Source organism: Hordeum vulgare, chromosome 1H (assembly GCF_904849725.1).
Source record: "Hordeum vulgare subsp. vulgare chromosome 1H, MorexV3_pseudomolecules_assembly, whole genome shotgun sequence".
NCBI classification, from domain to species: Eukaryota; Viridiplantae; Streptophyta; class Magnoliopsida; order Poales; family Poaceae; genus Hordeum; species Hordeum vulgare.
This window is the reverse complement of record NC_058518.1, coordinates 493,441,202-493,455,130: the sequence shown is the minus strand read 5'-3', so window position 1 is coordinate 493,455,130 and position 13,929 is coordinate 493,441,202. Positions and strand designations below refer to the sequence as shown.

General features: G+C 46.2%; 1 protein-coding gene across 1 annotated transcript; it reads left to right on the top strand.

The window, feature by feature from the left end:
• The first annotated feature begins 11,694 nt into the window (after positions 1–11,694).
• LOC123418328 (fosmidomycin resistance protein-like) lies at positions 11,695–13,929 on the top strand. The gene is made up of 3 exons (XM_045106994.1): positions 11,695–12,197; positions 12,416–13,143; positions 13,238–13,929. The coding sequence occupies exons 1-3, from the start codon at positions 11,889–11,891 to the stop codon at positions 13,644–13,646; spliced, it is 1,446 nt and encodes a 481-aa protein (XP_044962929.1). The 5' UTR covers positions 11,695–11,888; the 3' UTR covers positions 13,647–13,929.

Genomic DNA, 13,929 nt, shown 5'->3' with positions numbered 1-13,929 from the left:
GAGTAGCCTTTGCCCCAGGATTCCCGGTCTCTCCGGTTTCCATCCCACCTGAACTCGGCCCGCCTCCTGCGATCCCATCGGCATTCGGTACCGCTGCAGCACGCGTCGCCGCTCGCGCGGTTTCTCTCTCGGCGCGCGACGTTTTGGTTGGGTCTAGGACTCCCATGGTATGAAGGATGTGCACACCCAAAAAAAATCTGCATAATCCAAATGCCATAGTATGATGTTTGGCAAAAGAATAACATAATAAGCAGTACAATCAAACCTCACAACAAAGCGGCGACGGCGGAGGGGAGGGGAGCGACCCACGACGGCGTGCATTGATTGAGCCCTCGAGCGGAGGGGCCCGACGGAGATGATGGGATGGGAAGGTCGGCGAGGGAAGGGGAGGGTCTGGTCAAACGGTGGTCGACCGATTTAGGTCTTGCTCTCTAACATGTCGGGAGGAAATAAACATTGCAATAGGCTACTTGACGATTAGCTAGGAGCCTAGAACCGTGGGTTGTTGGTCGAAATAGTCAAACTCTGACAAATTTTAGATGGGCCACGACCCACCTTGCTTAGATATGTCAATATTAATAGGGCTTATTTCATCTGTGCCCCCAATTCCTTAGTTGTGCTCAGTTTTCCCCACGCTTCAAACTTTTGCTCACTTTTTCCCTCTCCCTTAGCTGAAACTCTCACAAATGTTGATAACAGGTGTTTGCCGTCTTGGCGGTTAACTGACTTGCGGGACCATGTTGAACTCTGTTGACTGTGGTTGTGGCTTCGCTGGTTGGGCTGTGTTTGTGTTCATAGGACGGGCCCGTTAGTTTGTTGGTAATAAATTAAAAAAGCCTACTATTAATGGATGTAGCCTGCTATGCATGCCCGTCTTTGGCATCGATGTAGCCTGCTATGCATGCGAACACCGCCACACACGCATCCAGTGACCTAGACCTAAACGCCGACACGCACGCATCGATCCGTGCCGCACGGTTGCGAGTGGATTCAGTCGCTCTGCAACGTCGTTTCACGTGTCGCATGCATACGTGCCGGTGGCAGAAGGGGTAGGCTGCACGCACGCTCGCGCCCATATGTCGAGGCATCAGTTCATGCCGCACGGCTGCCGCTCGATTTAGTTGTGCCGGTGGCAGAAGGGGCATGCAGAAGGGGTATCCGCCAACGCAGAGCACGCAGAAGGGGGAGGCAGGCAGCCGCCAACGCAGCAGGGGGAGGCAGACGCCAACGCAGAGCACGCAGAGCCGCCAACGCAGAGCACGCTCACTTCGATTCACGTTCACACATTGATGATCGCATCGGTTCACACAGCAGCACTGAGTCACGATCTACGTCGTTTGCACGTGTACCCACTTCGTCTCCCCCGGCTATTTAAATTGCCCTTCATTGCCTCTTCTTCTACAGATCCATCTGCGCCTCCCACTTCTCTTCTTCTCCCAAAAGCCAGAGCGGTTCCCCTCAGTGCAACGTTCAAGATGCAGTTCTACGGCCCAACGTTCCAAGGGCCTCCCACCGTGCCGGAACGGCGGTACCCCGCCAACGTCGTCGTCGAGGAATCGCTCCGCGTGTGGGCATTCTCACGCTGGAGGGGTAGCACTGAGCTTGCACGGGGGTTCCTCCGTGCGGGCTTCCACCACCTCCCGGCGGGCTCGCCGCCCATGTTCAACCTCGTGGAGCAGCGTCCCCACGCCAACGCTCCACCGGTACGGCTCGTCGTCCACTTCACCAACAGGTTCGATGCCTACCACCTGCTCAGCAAGGTGTATTGGTGTGGGTGGGAGTTCATCGCATTCACCACCTATAACATCTTCACCGACTTCGAGAGCATCTTCCCCGCTCGCGACCGCATGCACAACCTCCCGTACCACCTCGGCGACAACGGCCTTGAGGAGGTGGAGTACTGAAGCCGGCGGCGAAGAAGACGGTGAAGCCGACGGTTAAGGTGAAGACGACAGTGAAGACATGGCGGTGTTGCCCTAGCTACCCTATCTAGTAGTATGTAGTATTAGTTTGGTGTGTGTGTTGCCCGACCTAGCTACTAATTATTATTATCTATGTAAGAAATTGGTGTCTATGTCCCAAGAACTTATATATGTTGCCCTAGCAACCCTATCTAAGTTATATTAAGTTATGTGTGTTATATTAATGCTTTGTTATGTTTGTATTTTGTTTGTCCAAGTTTAGACACGGCTAATTGGCGTGGGAAAAATTAACCAAACTAACTAAAAATGATGTGTTTATAGATGCCTTCTAAAAATAAGAACATATTGTACATTTGTACACGGCTTTGGTTTGCTGAGCTCTGTATTTTTTAGGTATTCCAAGAATACTTTGGTTTTCGGAAATATTGAAGTATCAAATACTTTGAGATGTTTGGCTTTAGTCAAAAGTGTAGTTTTATATACTTTAATCCCAACTTTAATATGTAGAAAACTACACTATGTTTGAAGTATGGTTGGACCTTTTTTTTCAATCATGAAGTATAAATTACACTATGTAGAAAACTACACTTTGAGATGTTTGGCTTTAGTCAAAAGGATAAATGAAGGGACCCATAAAGGAAAGCCAAAAAAATTCCTCAGTAAGATAGAAGAGATTGGGCAATCAAATTAATGAAAAAAGCAATCAAAAACAAAAAAGAACAAAGCAATCGTTCCTAAACAAAAAAAGAAACATCACTTGTTTCTCGGCCTCATTTATCCTTTGTGGGCCTATTGCAGCTTGATTCTTTTTGGGCCCGCAAACTAGGTTTTTTTTCTAGCAGAACTGACGAACTCGAGGACAAAAGTTTGGCAAGTGCGAGAGAGAAGAGATGAACTTGATGTATATCCCTCGTGCTGCTCAAGTACTGCTTACTGTCATCTGACGAGCTAGGGTATGACCCAACACTCGAGGTTATTAGCTAACAAAATAATCCTATCACTGAACTGGTAGTTGTATTCTGTCGAAACTGAAAGTGTCGAAACTTAACAGTAAAATGCATACATTCAGAGATCGACAGTTGCACTAAACAGAGTTGCATTTGAGATAAACAGACGAGTATTGCTAAACAGTGGCAACAACAGTAGACAAACATCTCTAACGAGAGATGGCCATCAAGTAAAAAATTCCTAGAGCAAGTATTCCTAAAGCTATCAGATTGGATTGCTTCTTCAACTCAATCAGCTGCTTGAAGTTCTTGTTCATCTTCTTCAATTCCGTCTTCAGTTCGACATCTACCACCGTCGGGTATTTCGGACGCGATGCTGCTGCCGGAGCGGCACTGTCATGGGGCAGATTGAACTCACGGATTGCATCCCCCCTCGAATCCAACAAGCCCAACCCTTGAAGCCTCTGGATGTAATCATCCATCCACTCGAAATGGTGGTATTTCTTCACGATCTGAAAACGAAATCATGTAACCTAAATCCAAATCTGACAGAGATAAAGGATGCGAGGAAAACTCAGATCTAACCTGCCCCTCCGGCTTGCTCTCGCATTTGACAAACTCGCGCCCAAAGTTCCCATTCTTCTCCTCCTTCGAAGTCAACCGCTTCAGTGGCGCAATCCATGGGCAGTCAGTGCATCGAGTCATCGGCACTGGACCATACACCGGCCACGTGGAACGGGGGGCTGACGAGGAGGTCGACATATCGCCCGAGAGGAAAAAAACAGAGGAATTGGTCGAGAGGAAGAAGAACGAGAAGATGGGGAAAGAAACAGAGGAATTGCTCGATCTGCTCGATGCCTTTGTCTGTGACATGGAGAAGAGGAGAAGGGGAAGCTATATTGACGATTTGCCACATTGTATTTTGCAGTTTGATTATTTGAACTAACTCTTAACACTCACATGTGGTGGTCATGTGCGAAAAATACAATTTCATATGTAAAGTGGGGCAGATCGTAAAAAGCCGAGAAGGTCAATGCAGTAGCCAATCAGGATGCATCACGCGGATCGCGCATGCCTTCCCACATCTGACGGGTGGTGTTTGGCGCTAGGGTATGATCCGACGGCGGACGTTCGACGCTAGGGTTTGGAGCATTTCTGCGGGGTTATGAGCGAGTCAACGGGGTTATTAGGGTTTGACCAGATTTCAAATGGCCATAACTAAATTAGAAAAAAATCGCAAAAATATAAAACAAACGCAGTTCGTCTGTTTATGAGACTTAGTTACCATAAAAAATATAAACTCGGTATAGGGGCGTTTTTTTGAAAAGTCATTTTTTGAAGTGACCTGTCGAAATCAAGTTCAAATGTTTTTAAAAAATTCAAAAAAAATCAAAATGTTGTAATTCTTGCGCACATAGCCGTCATATGTGACAAGGTTATGAGAAAAAAATATAAACTTGGTGTAGGTCATTTTCATGAAAAAAGCCTTCACAAAAATGAGCTATCACCTATGAACATTTTCAGAGTTGAGGGTTTGGGGAGAGAGGGTTTAGGGTTTGAAAAAAAAAATTCAAAAAAAATCAGAAAAATCTCCATAGCTTCATTTTGGAGTGAATAAGAAGGATCTGAACTTACTTTTTCATTTTCATATCTAAAACGTGTTATTTTACGGTTTTGAATTAAAAGCATATTTTTTTAAAAAAAATGTAGTAATATGAATATTAATCAACAAATAGTGAGACTTCGTTTTTACCCTATATATATGAAACAAGTGTTAATAAAAATATATATGTCTCATTTAGGGAAGGTAAAAAAAACTTGATTTCAAATAGGGCTGTTTACCCTAGCTTTCGAGCTCGTTTCTAGCACATTTCTCATTCGGACTGTTCACCTAAGAATATTGGACTTGAAATGCTCGATCAAATACACCGCACAGAGCAATGAACCTCCAATGTTCAACTTCAACTTTGGCTCGAATCCAAATTTTGGCCCAAATTCAAATATTGATTTAAATTCAAATTTTGATAGAAATTTGAATTTTGACTCAAATAAGGAACCAAAGTAGAAGCAACATTATTACAACTGATGCCAACATTATTACAACTGATGCCAACATTATTACAGTAGCTCAAAGCTACCAAGTTTTAAGATGCCAACATCTTAATACAAATCTACCAAGTTTTAAGCGATCGACTCGCCCTCAAATTGACAACACAAACATTTTCCAACAACTTAATTCAAATTTTTGACTTGCTCCTTGTGTTTGCAGCTGGCTTCACAGTCTTGCTCCTGGTTTCCCTAGTTGAGATGTTCTTTTCTTTCAGACTCTTGTTCCTTTTGATCTTGGGCTTTACTTGGTGTTTTCCCCGTGGAGGTGCTGATGGAGTAGTTCCACTCGCCGAGCACTTGACGACCATTTGGCGGTCATCTATGGGTTCAGTAATCTTTAAAGGCACAATTGGAACAATTACCCCCTCCTCTTCCTCTCTTATAGCTTCAAAACCATCAAAGGCCATGGTTTCAAAATCTTCTGCTTCATTTGCTGCTGCATTCTCCACTGCATCTTCAATCTCCATTGCTGCTGCATTCTCCACTGCATCTTCAATCTCCATTGCTGTTGCATTCTCCTCAGCATTGGCTGATGTCCATCTTTCCTCCTCTCCAAATGATGCATCCACTGCATTGGTACAAAGCCTAGCAATATGCCACAGAACTCCACACTTTTTGCAAGCACGTTTCTTTGGTAGACGACCCTCCTCACCTGCTCTAATCCTCTGGTTCCTTGGTCTTCCTGATGGTCTAGTAATGACGGGAGCGTGGAGTTTGAACCCTGGATCTACTATGTTCCATTGATCTTTCCCCAATAGTGCAGGCATATTGTCAGCATAAGCAGCCATAAATTTGGCAACAGAGAAATACTCAGAGCAATATTGATCAACTTCACCATCTGCACCCCCGATAACGGTCATCAGATGTAGGGCATGTATGCATGGCTTCCCACGGATCTGCCATTGTCTACAAGTACATTCTCTAGTACTTAGGTTCACAGGATACCTCCATACCCTATTTTTAGTGTCAGTATAGGTAACCTCTGCCTCATATGTACCAGATCGAATACATTTCATCTTCAGGCCTCTTGCCTTCAAGTGCAATGCCTTAATCAGTGATGGGAGCATTTGATGACCAACATATTGTGTTTCTGCAATTCTTTTGCGAAGAGCCATCTTTATCATGATCATTTGCCTCATCTTGTCAAATGCTTGCCACAACAAGAGCCCTTTCACTGACTTGAACTTTGAATTGAAGCACTATGCAAGGTTACTGGTCACATAATCTACTTTGCAGATTTCGTTGAATTTGCTTCTTGACCACACCATACCATGATGTGCATCCATGTACTCCTTCACAAGAGGATTTTGAGCATACAACAGTCTCAAATGGTGTTCATGCTTCCTTTTGCTGCATGTGTATGATGCTGGCCATAAGTTCTCATCATAAACTTTACCTTTGAACTTCTTTCTGAAATTATGCGCTAGGTGTCGCATACATTTCCTATGCTCCACTCCAGGGAATACAATTTCCACTGCACTCTCTAAACCCTTGCAAGCATCTGTGTGTATAGCCAAACCTGGGGGTGTGCCTATAATGTTGCGCAACTGCTGCAGAAACCAGACCCAACTTTCCTCAGACTCTGCATCCACCACACCAAATGCAACTGGGAATAGCCAGTTGTGTCCATCAACTGCAGAAGCTGCTACTAGCTGTCCTCTCCATCTTCCAGTCAAATGTGTAGCATCTACAGTCAAATAGGGCCTACAACCATCTAGAAACCCCTACCAGCAAGCTTTGAAACAAACAAAAGCCCTTCTGAAGCACTCCTTCTGAAATGACTTCCCTTTTATTTTGAATTGAACTGTATGCTTGTCAATCTCTACAACACTCCCTGGACTTGCCATCTCCACTTCAGCTTTGAAAGTGTAAAGCAGCTGAAAACTGTCATTCCATTGACCATTAATTCTGTCAAGAGCCTTTTCCCTAGCATTGAAAATTCTCATGTAAGGAATTTCTATCTTGTACTTCTCAAAAAGCTTCCCATGGAGTGCTGTTGGACCAAGTCCAAGTTCTTCTCTCAGCCAATCCAATATACAATCTGCCACCCACCTAGTTTTTGCTAGCTTGGTTTTGGCCTTCCCCCCTCCCCCTCCAGGTGGACAGGTGTGCTTGTGTGGGTTTTTCTTTATCTGAAACAAAATAAAAGGGTAAAAAATAGTTAAGAAACCTTACTCAACAATCTGAAACTAAATTACTAACTGAACTTGGATTACCTGAATATATTTGCTCTTTCTCATACGAGATGCATGCAACTTCCACCTACACCTAGGACATGGACAAAAAACTGTGAACCTTGCTGGCTCACTCCTTTTAATCTTATAGGTGTTTTCAGATATAATGCACCATGTTGTCACTGCATTCCGACAGTCCACCATTGATTGGAAAATGGTACCTACACTAAGCTTAGGTTTTTCCCTGTTCCACTCAATTGTTGGCATGTCATCACCATCGTATTCATCCTCGATTAAGCTGTCCATGTTCTCCACCTTCTCTTCATCGCCAGTGTCATCAAACCTAGCTTGGCTGATGGGCTCCTCCATATATTCGTCAGCCACTGCTTGCTGACTGGCTACATCGACCAGTTCAGGAAACATCATCTCGTCTTCATCATCATTTGTAGGCACTGCCTCGTCAGGTTCTGCATCCTCTTCTACACCAACTGCAGAAGGTACACGAGAAGCAGCAGCTGAATCGGAACCACAATTGGCAGCAGGCATGTTGTGGCTCCATGAACCACTTGCTTTACTTGGTGTCGACCTACAAGGAGTGCCGGGGTGCTGGCTATTAGCACAGGCAGATGATGTCTGAAATCCCTTCCCCTTCACCCGTTATGCGCGTGGCTGAAGCACATCGATTTGGAGTTTACCGAATTGGCAGCCAGCAATCCTAGCAAAAAGCAACAGCATATGATCGTCGCAAGTTAGTGGGAGAAATCTTTGCTCGTCACTGCTGAAGTAATTCAGTTCAACAGCATCGGCATCCAGGAATATGTGTTTCTGAGCTCAGCTTGCAAATCTTTGAAAGATATGCTGGTTTCTACCACTTTGGGATAGAAAATGATGAAATCAAATGCGCTTTAGTACCACGCAGCACACTAGTTTCCATTCTAATGGTCAGCCGAAAAGCCAGCGCGGGATCAATCCTATTTTGTTGAAGGAAATAAAGGCTTCAGTTAGCCAGGTAAAATCGAGCACAAATTCGAACGATTCAAGCAAACAGAAGTCAAATACGGCCTACAATACGACTTAGAACGTCAAGTCGAGAGGAAACAATGCTTACCCAGGTTTAATCCATGAATTATCTGCCGCGGGTTCGACCCAATCCTCTCCACGGGCGACTGCATTCCGGGCGTCCTCACTCAACATCGCCATGTAATCCTAGATGAGGAGGTGGCCTATATCTGGCGGGGACGCGACGTCGCCGACGAACGGAATAGGGGCATAGGGTGGAGGAAACAACTCCGGTGGACGCGGCACGACGCCGGCGGAGGAGGCGGGGCGGCGCGGTGCAGTGCGGCCTGTCTAGATATGTTTCAAATTCAGACAAGCTGCCCAATACGTGTCTCCTTGCGGTCCCACCCGTCAGCAAGCAACAGTCAGCCGAAGACTCGGCCCCACTCGTCAGCAATTGACGGTCACGGTCAAGACAACAAACGGTCAATTGACGGTCAAGACAACAAACGGCCGCTATGAGCATTTGTGAGAGTTTCAGCTAAGGAAGAGGGGAAAAGTGAGCAAAAGTTTGGAGCGTGGGGAAAAGTGAGCACAACTAAGGAACGAGGGGCACTAATTTAAATCCCATATTAATAACCATGTAATGAACCTTATGTTAAAATCCTTGTGTTCATATTACTGAAGAAGGCTTTTGTGCTGCTTTATTATATATATAAAGCAGCGGTCATCAAACACATTGATACAAAGTTGCAAACACACGTCACCACTACACACACCACACATACTTACTCATGATAAGATACAAAGGTGTTGGGCAACCACAACACCACCATAACGACCATCAAGCAAGCTAGGGATACACAAGACGAAATCTTGGGGTCGACAACGACCACTCATGGCAATGTCGGAGCTTGAGACAAAAAATGGGGGGACAAACATAATTAATTTCAACTGATTTTAATGAAAAATAAGCCTAATAAAAAGGTATCTAGTCTTGATATTATTTTGAGCTGGTGGGTTATGGCCCAGGTTGGCCCCCACCAAGCTCCGCCACTAACTGATGGTGCAAACTCCCGACAGTAGCCTCGGTAGGGTACCTAGCATGGCTAGAAGTCACAAATTGAAGGTTACACAAGGGATTTACCCATGTTGAGGCCTCCATTGAGGAGTAATACCCTACGTAATGCTTGTTCTTGTTCACTGATGATGGATATACCTTCCGAGGGATTACAATGCGATGAATGAAAAACTATAAAGAGTTGCTCTTTGGGAGAGTAGATAGTCGTGAGAGCCCCCTAGCCATTCCCTTATATGCATGGTGGAGGCATTAGTCGAGAAATGGCTAGCCACAATTTTTATTGGTGGTGCGTCATTTCCATCCAACGCCAACACTGTTTTTAAAAATAGTGATAGTGCTGGCGTCGGCATATTTCATACGTCATCCCATAGTCTTAGTGCTGGCGTTAAAATTTTATAGAACGCCACTTGTATGTGTGTCCCAACATTCTGATCAGGCGTAACATATTGTCCGTAGCAAAACTACAATACGCCAGCAATAATTCTTATATCTATGGCATGGGAGTTTACCTTATGCCATTAGTAAATTTTGCGGGTTCACTTTTGTCTATTCACTTTGGGGCCCACATAACACCGGCTTCACAAACGATGGCACGTCAAAAGTATACATAATAGTACTGATGTTGCGTGCTTTAGTGATACCAGTAATTAAATCACTACACTATTCATGCATGATGGCATTGTCCATCCATTTAGGATATTCCCTTCTTCTTGTTCATGTCCCTTCCTCTTCCTCCTCCTCCTCTCTCTTCTCTTCATCTTGAGAAAAGACCAAGACTTTCGATGAAGTAGATCCGCCAGAAGAAGGAAACACTAATGAATATGCGCATGGAGGAGGAAATGATGAAATGTCATCCGAACATGAAGAGGATCACGAGACTGTCACGCAGGATATGTCGTTGGTTGAAATGCTGCAGGATCGTCATGTTAAAGAATTACTTCAAAAAAGACAACAAATGAGTGAGTTGCTATTAAAGAGGGTCTCAAGTTAGCTCAATTGGAATTAGACGCGAAAAATCCACCGTACGAATGTTGCGATCCTGAGCACACCCGCCTGCATGTTACTCTCAAACTTCTAGACATCAAGGCAAGATTCAAGAGCATAGACGCAAGTTTGGATGCCACATTGGAATATTTACACAAAGTTTTGTCCAAGGAGAATTTGTTTCCGTGGAGAAAAAATATAGCTCAAAAAAGTATGACCCACCATATGAGTAACTACATGGTCCAACGCGGGCAACAATGTTAGGCTATTTGGCTTTGGCACACGACATGGTCAAAGGAAAAGGGCATACAATTTAGGCTTGAAAGATTTGAACTATGGCAACCACCCATTCTAGGATGCAAAACACCGCAACAAACGGCACCAACAATCATGTAGTACATGGTTCTACAAAGAGGTTTTTGCCAGAAAGTTTATTATAGCTTTAATGCATTAAGGAGCAAGAATGCACCAAATAGATAGAGACACGACAAGTAGAATTAATGTCGTAGCTTAAGAAAATTAATGTTGTGTATTGGTTATTCATATTCAAACCAATATTGGCATCCGTGCTTGCAAAAATATCCGACCCTTCTCGGCGCTGAAATGTGAGGTTGTTTTCTTCGCTACCCCGGTATATGTTGTGAAATATTTTGTTGTACTACCCGTGTAGCTTTATGTATTTTGGATCCGTTTTTTTGTGTGAATAAGAATAATTCCTCTGCTATGGTTCAAGAACGGGGAGGAAACTGTGCTTGCAAAAATAGATCTTGTATATTTTGTGGAATGCATAATTAAATTTTCTAAATGTTTAGGCCTTGCAAAATTGTAATCTTCCCTCTCCTCTCTAGTCCTTGAGTACATAATGCACTACAAATTTTGTTTTAGCACTTTTACGCCAAAATTTTGTTGAATTAAAAATTTATTTGAATATTTTTGGAAGAAAAAACAAAAAATTCTAGATTTTCTGAAAACCACTTCTTCCGGACCATCCCGAAAAAAAGTTTTTTAAAAAGGGGAAGGGGGACCGAAACTTTTGAAACCTGAATGTATATTCAACCTATATGCAAAAAATAGTAATTCAACAAAAAATCAAAAAAGTACGAAAATATTTTTGAAATAAACTTGACCTTTCGTTGTACGTGTGAGAAAAATTCCATAAGAAAGTTAAATTTTGACTTCTTTAAAAAAGGTTAAAATAGTGTGAATAGTGATCTATAGTAGTAAATAATTTTTTCCTTTTTCCCAGAAGTCAATGTTCGCTTTTTTGTGAAAATTTACAAAACAAGGTCAAGATTAATATAAATTAATTTTAATTTTAATTAATTATTAAAAAATATAAATGTAGAATGCATATACAATCAGCAATCAAAACGTATTTCCCGAAGAAGTGGGATGACATATGGAATATACCGACATGTAGGATGGAACGTGCAACCACCAAACAGCCTTCTTGACTTGAATATCCACACCCACACACATGGCACGGATTATATGATATATCTCCAGCTCAGCTTCACCTGCTCGCACCGCTCGCCTCGGGTCAATGTCGCTTCCGATCTGCAAACTCCGCTCCTCTCCTCCGCGTAGCACACGAGAGACGAGAGGGGGAGACGCTTCTTTCTAATCGCCGGCCAAATCGAGCTAGCTAGCCAGCCAGGCGGCGGACGGAGAGATGAGAGAGGCGGAAGCTGCCGCGTCGACGCGGCGCCGGACGCTGGTGCTGGTGAACCTGACGTCCATGCTGGAGAAGGCGGACGAGGTGCTGCTGCCGGCGGTGTACCGGGAGGTGGGCCTCGCGCTGGCCGTCTCCCCCACGGCGCTCGGCTCCCTCACCCTCTGCCGCGCCCTCGTCCAGGCCCTCTCCTTCCCGCTCGCCGCCTACGCCTCCGCGCGCCACGACCGCGCCAAAGTCGTCGCCGTCGGCGCCTTCCTCTGGGCCGCCGCCACCTTCCTCGTCGCCATCTCCCGCACCTACCTCCAGGTCAGCACTCCAAGATTTCTGTTTTGGCCGCACCTACCACAAATGGAGGTTATCCCCTCTGTTTTCTGTGAAATGAAATTAAGCTGTCATGACCGGCGGAGTCAACTCTGTACATGCTTCTATTGCGAGCTGCGAATTGCGACGGCGCCGGCCGAAAATTTGCGCCGTTGATGTCCGTAAGAATTGAACTGAATGAAACCAATTTGTGGGTGGCGCAGATGGCCATCTCGCGGGGGCTGAACGGCATTGGCCTCGCGCTGGTCATTCCGGCGATCAACTCGCTGGTCGCCGATTACACCGACGACCACACCAGGGGCGCCGCGTTCGGGTGGCTGCAGATGACCTGCAACCTCGGGTCCATCGTTGGGGGTTCGTTCGGCGTGCTCCTCGCGCCGGTCACCTTCCTCGGCGTCCCCGGCTGGCGGCTCGCGTTCCACATCGTGGGGATCATCAGCGTCGTGCTGGGCCTTCTCATGTGGTTCCTGGCCGCCGATCCGCACTCCAAGTCCAAGAGCGCGACTTCGGCGAGGGACGAGGCCCGGGAGCTGCTCCGGGACGCCAGGGCCGTCATCGCGGTGCCCACGTTCCAGGTCATCGTGGCGCAGGGGGTCGCCGGCCTGATCGCCTGGTCGGGGCTCAACTTCGCCACCATGTGGCTGGAGCTCATGGGGTTCACGCACTGGGAGACCAGCATCATCACGGGGCTCTACCTGTTCGCCACCGCTCTCGGCGCGCTCTTCGGGGGCATCATCGGCGACGCCGTCTCGCGGCGGTTCCCCGACGCCGGCAGGATCGCGCTGGCGCAGATCAGCTCCGCGTCGGCGCTCCCACTCGGCGCCGTCCTGCTGCTCGGCTTGCCCAACGACCCGTCCACCGGCGTGGCGCACGCGGCCGTGTTCTTCGTCATGGGGTTCGCCATTTCATGGAACGCCGCGTCCACAAACAAGTCAGAACCATTTCTTCCCCACTAAATCCTGCAACAACATCATCTTACAACTGCATTGTGTTGCTCAGGCTCCAAATTAATGGCTTATTTGCAGCCCGATCTTCGCGGAGATCGTGCCGGCGAAGGCGAGGACGACGGTGTACGCGCTGGACAAGTGCTTCGAGTCGGTGTTCGCCTCGTTCGCGCCGCCGGTGGTGGGCATTCTGGCGGAGCGCGTGTTCGGGTATAAGCCGGTGTCGTCCGAGTCGAGCGTCGACATGGACAGGGACAACGCGGCGGCATTGGCCAAGGCGATGTACGTGGAGCTGGCGGTGCCCATGGCCATCTGCTCTTTGACCTATGGCCTCCTGTACTGCACTTACCCCCGGGACAGAGACACTGTGAATCTCATGGCATCTGAGGAAGACGATGACAGTGAATCAAGTGAAATTCGTGCCCACCACCAAGACGAAGAATCCCCAGTCGGATCCTTGACCCAGAGGCTGATACCCACGAGAGACTAGCGGTTTACAGGTTTTGCAGTTTTCCAATCTGTATCGGGTTCTCGGACCGTTGAACAACTCTGCGTGACTGGAACTTGTATTTCATTTGTGTATACCAGAGATAGAAGTAATTCAGTCACGGGGTGCATCTGACCTTCTCAAAATTCATCCGGCATGTGAGTTCTGTAATCCTTTCCAAATCGCTGACCATAATTCCGCTGGCAGGTCGTACCGCTGCAGGGTTATGAATCTTATATGATACAATAAGGGCAATGTATACAAAGCATACTCCATTTAGCTGAAA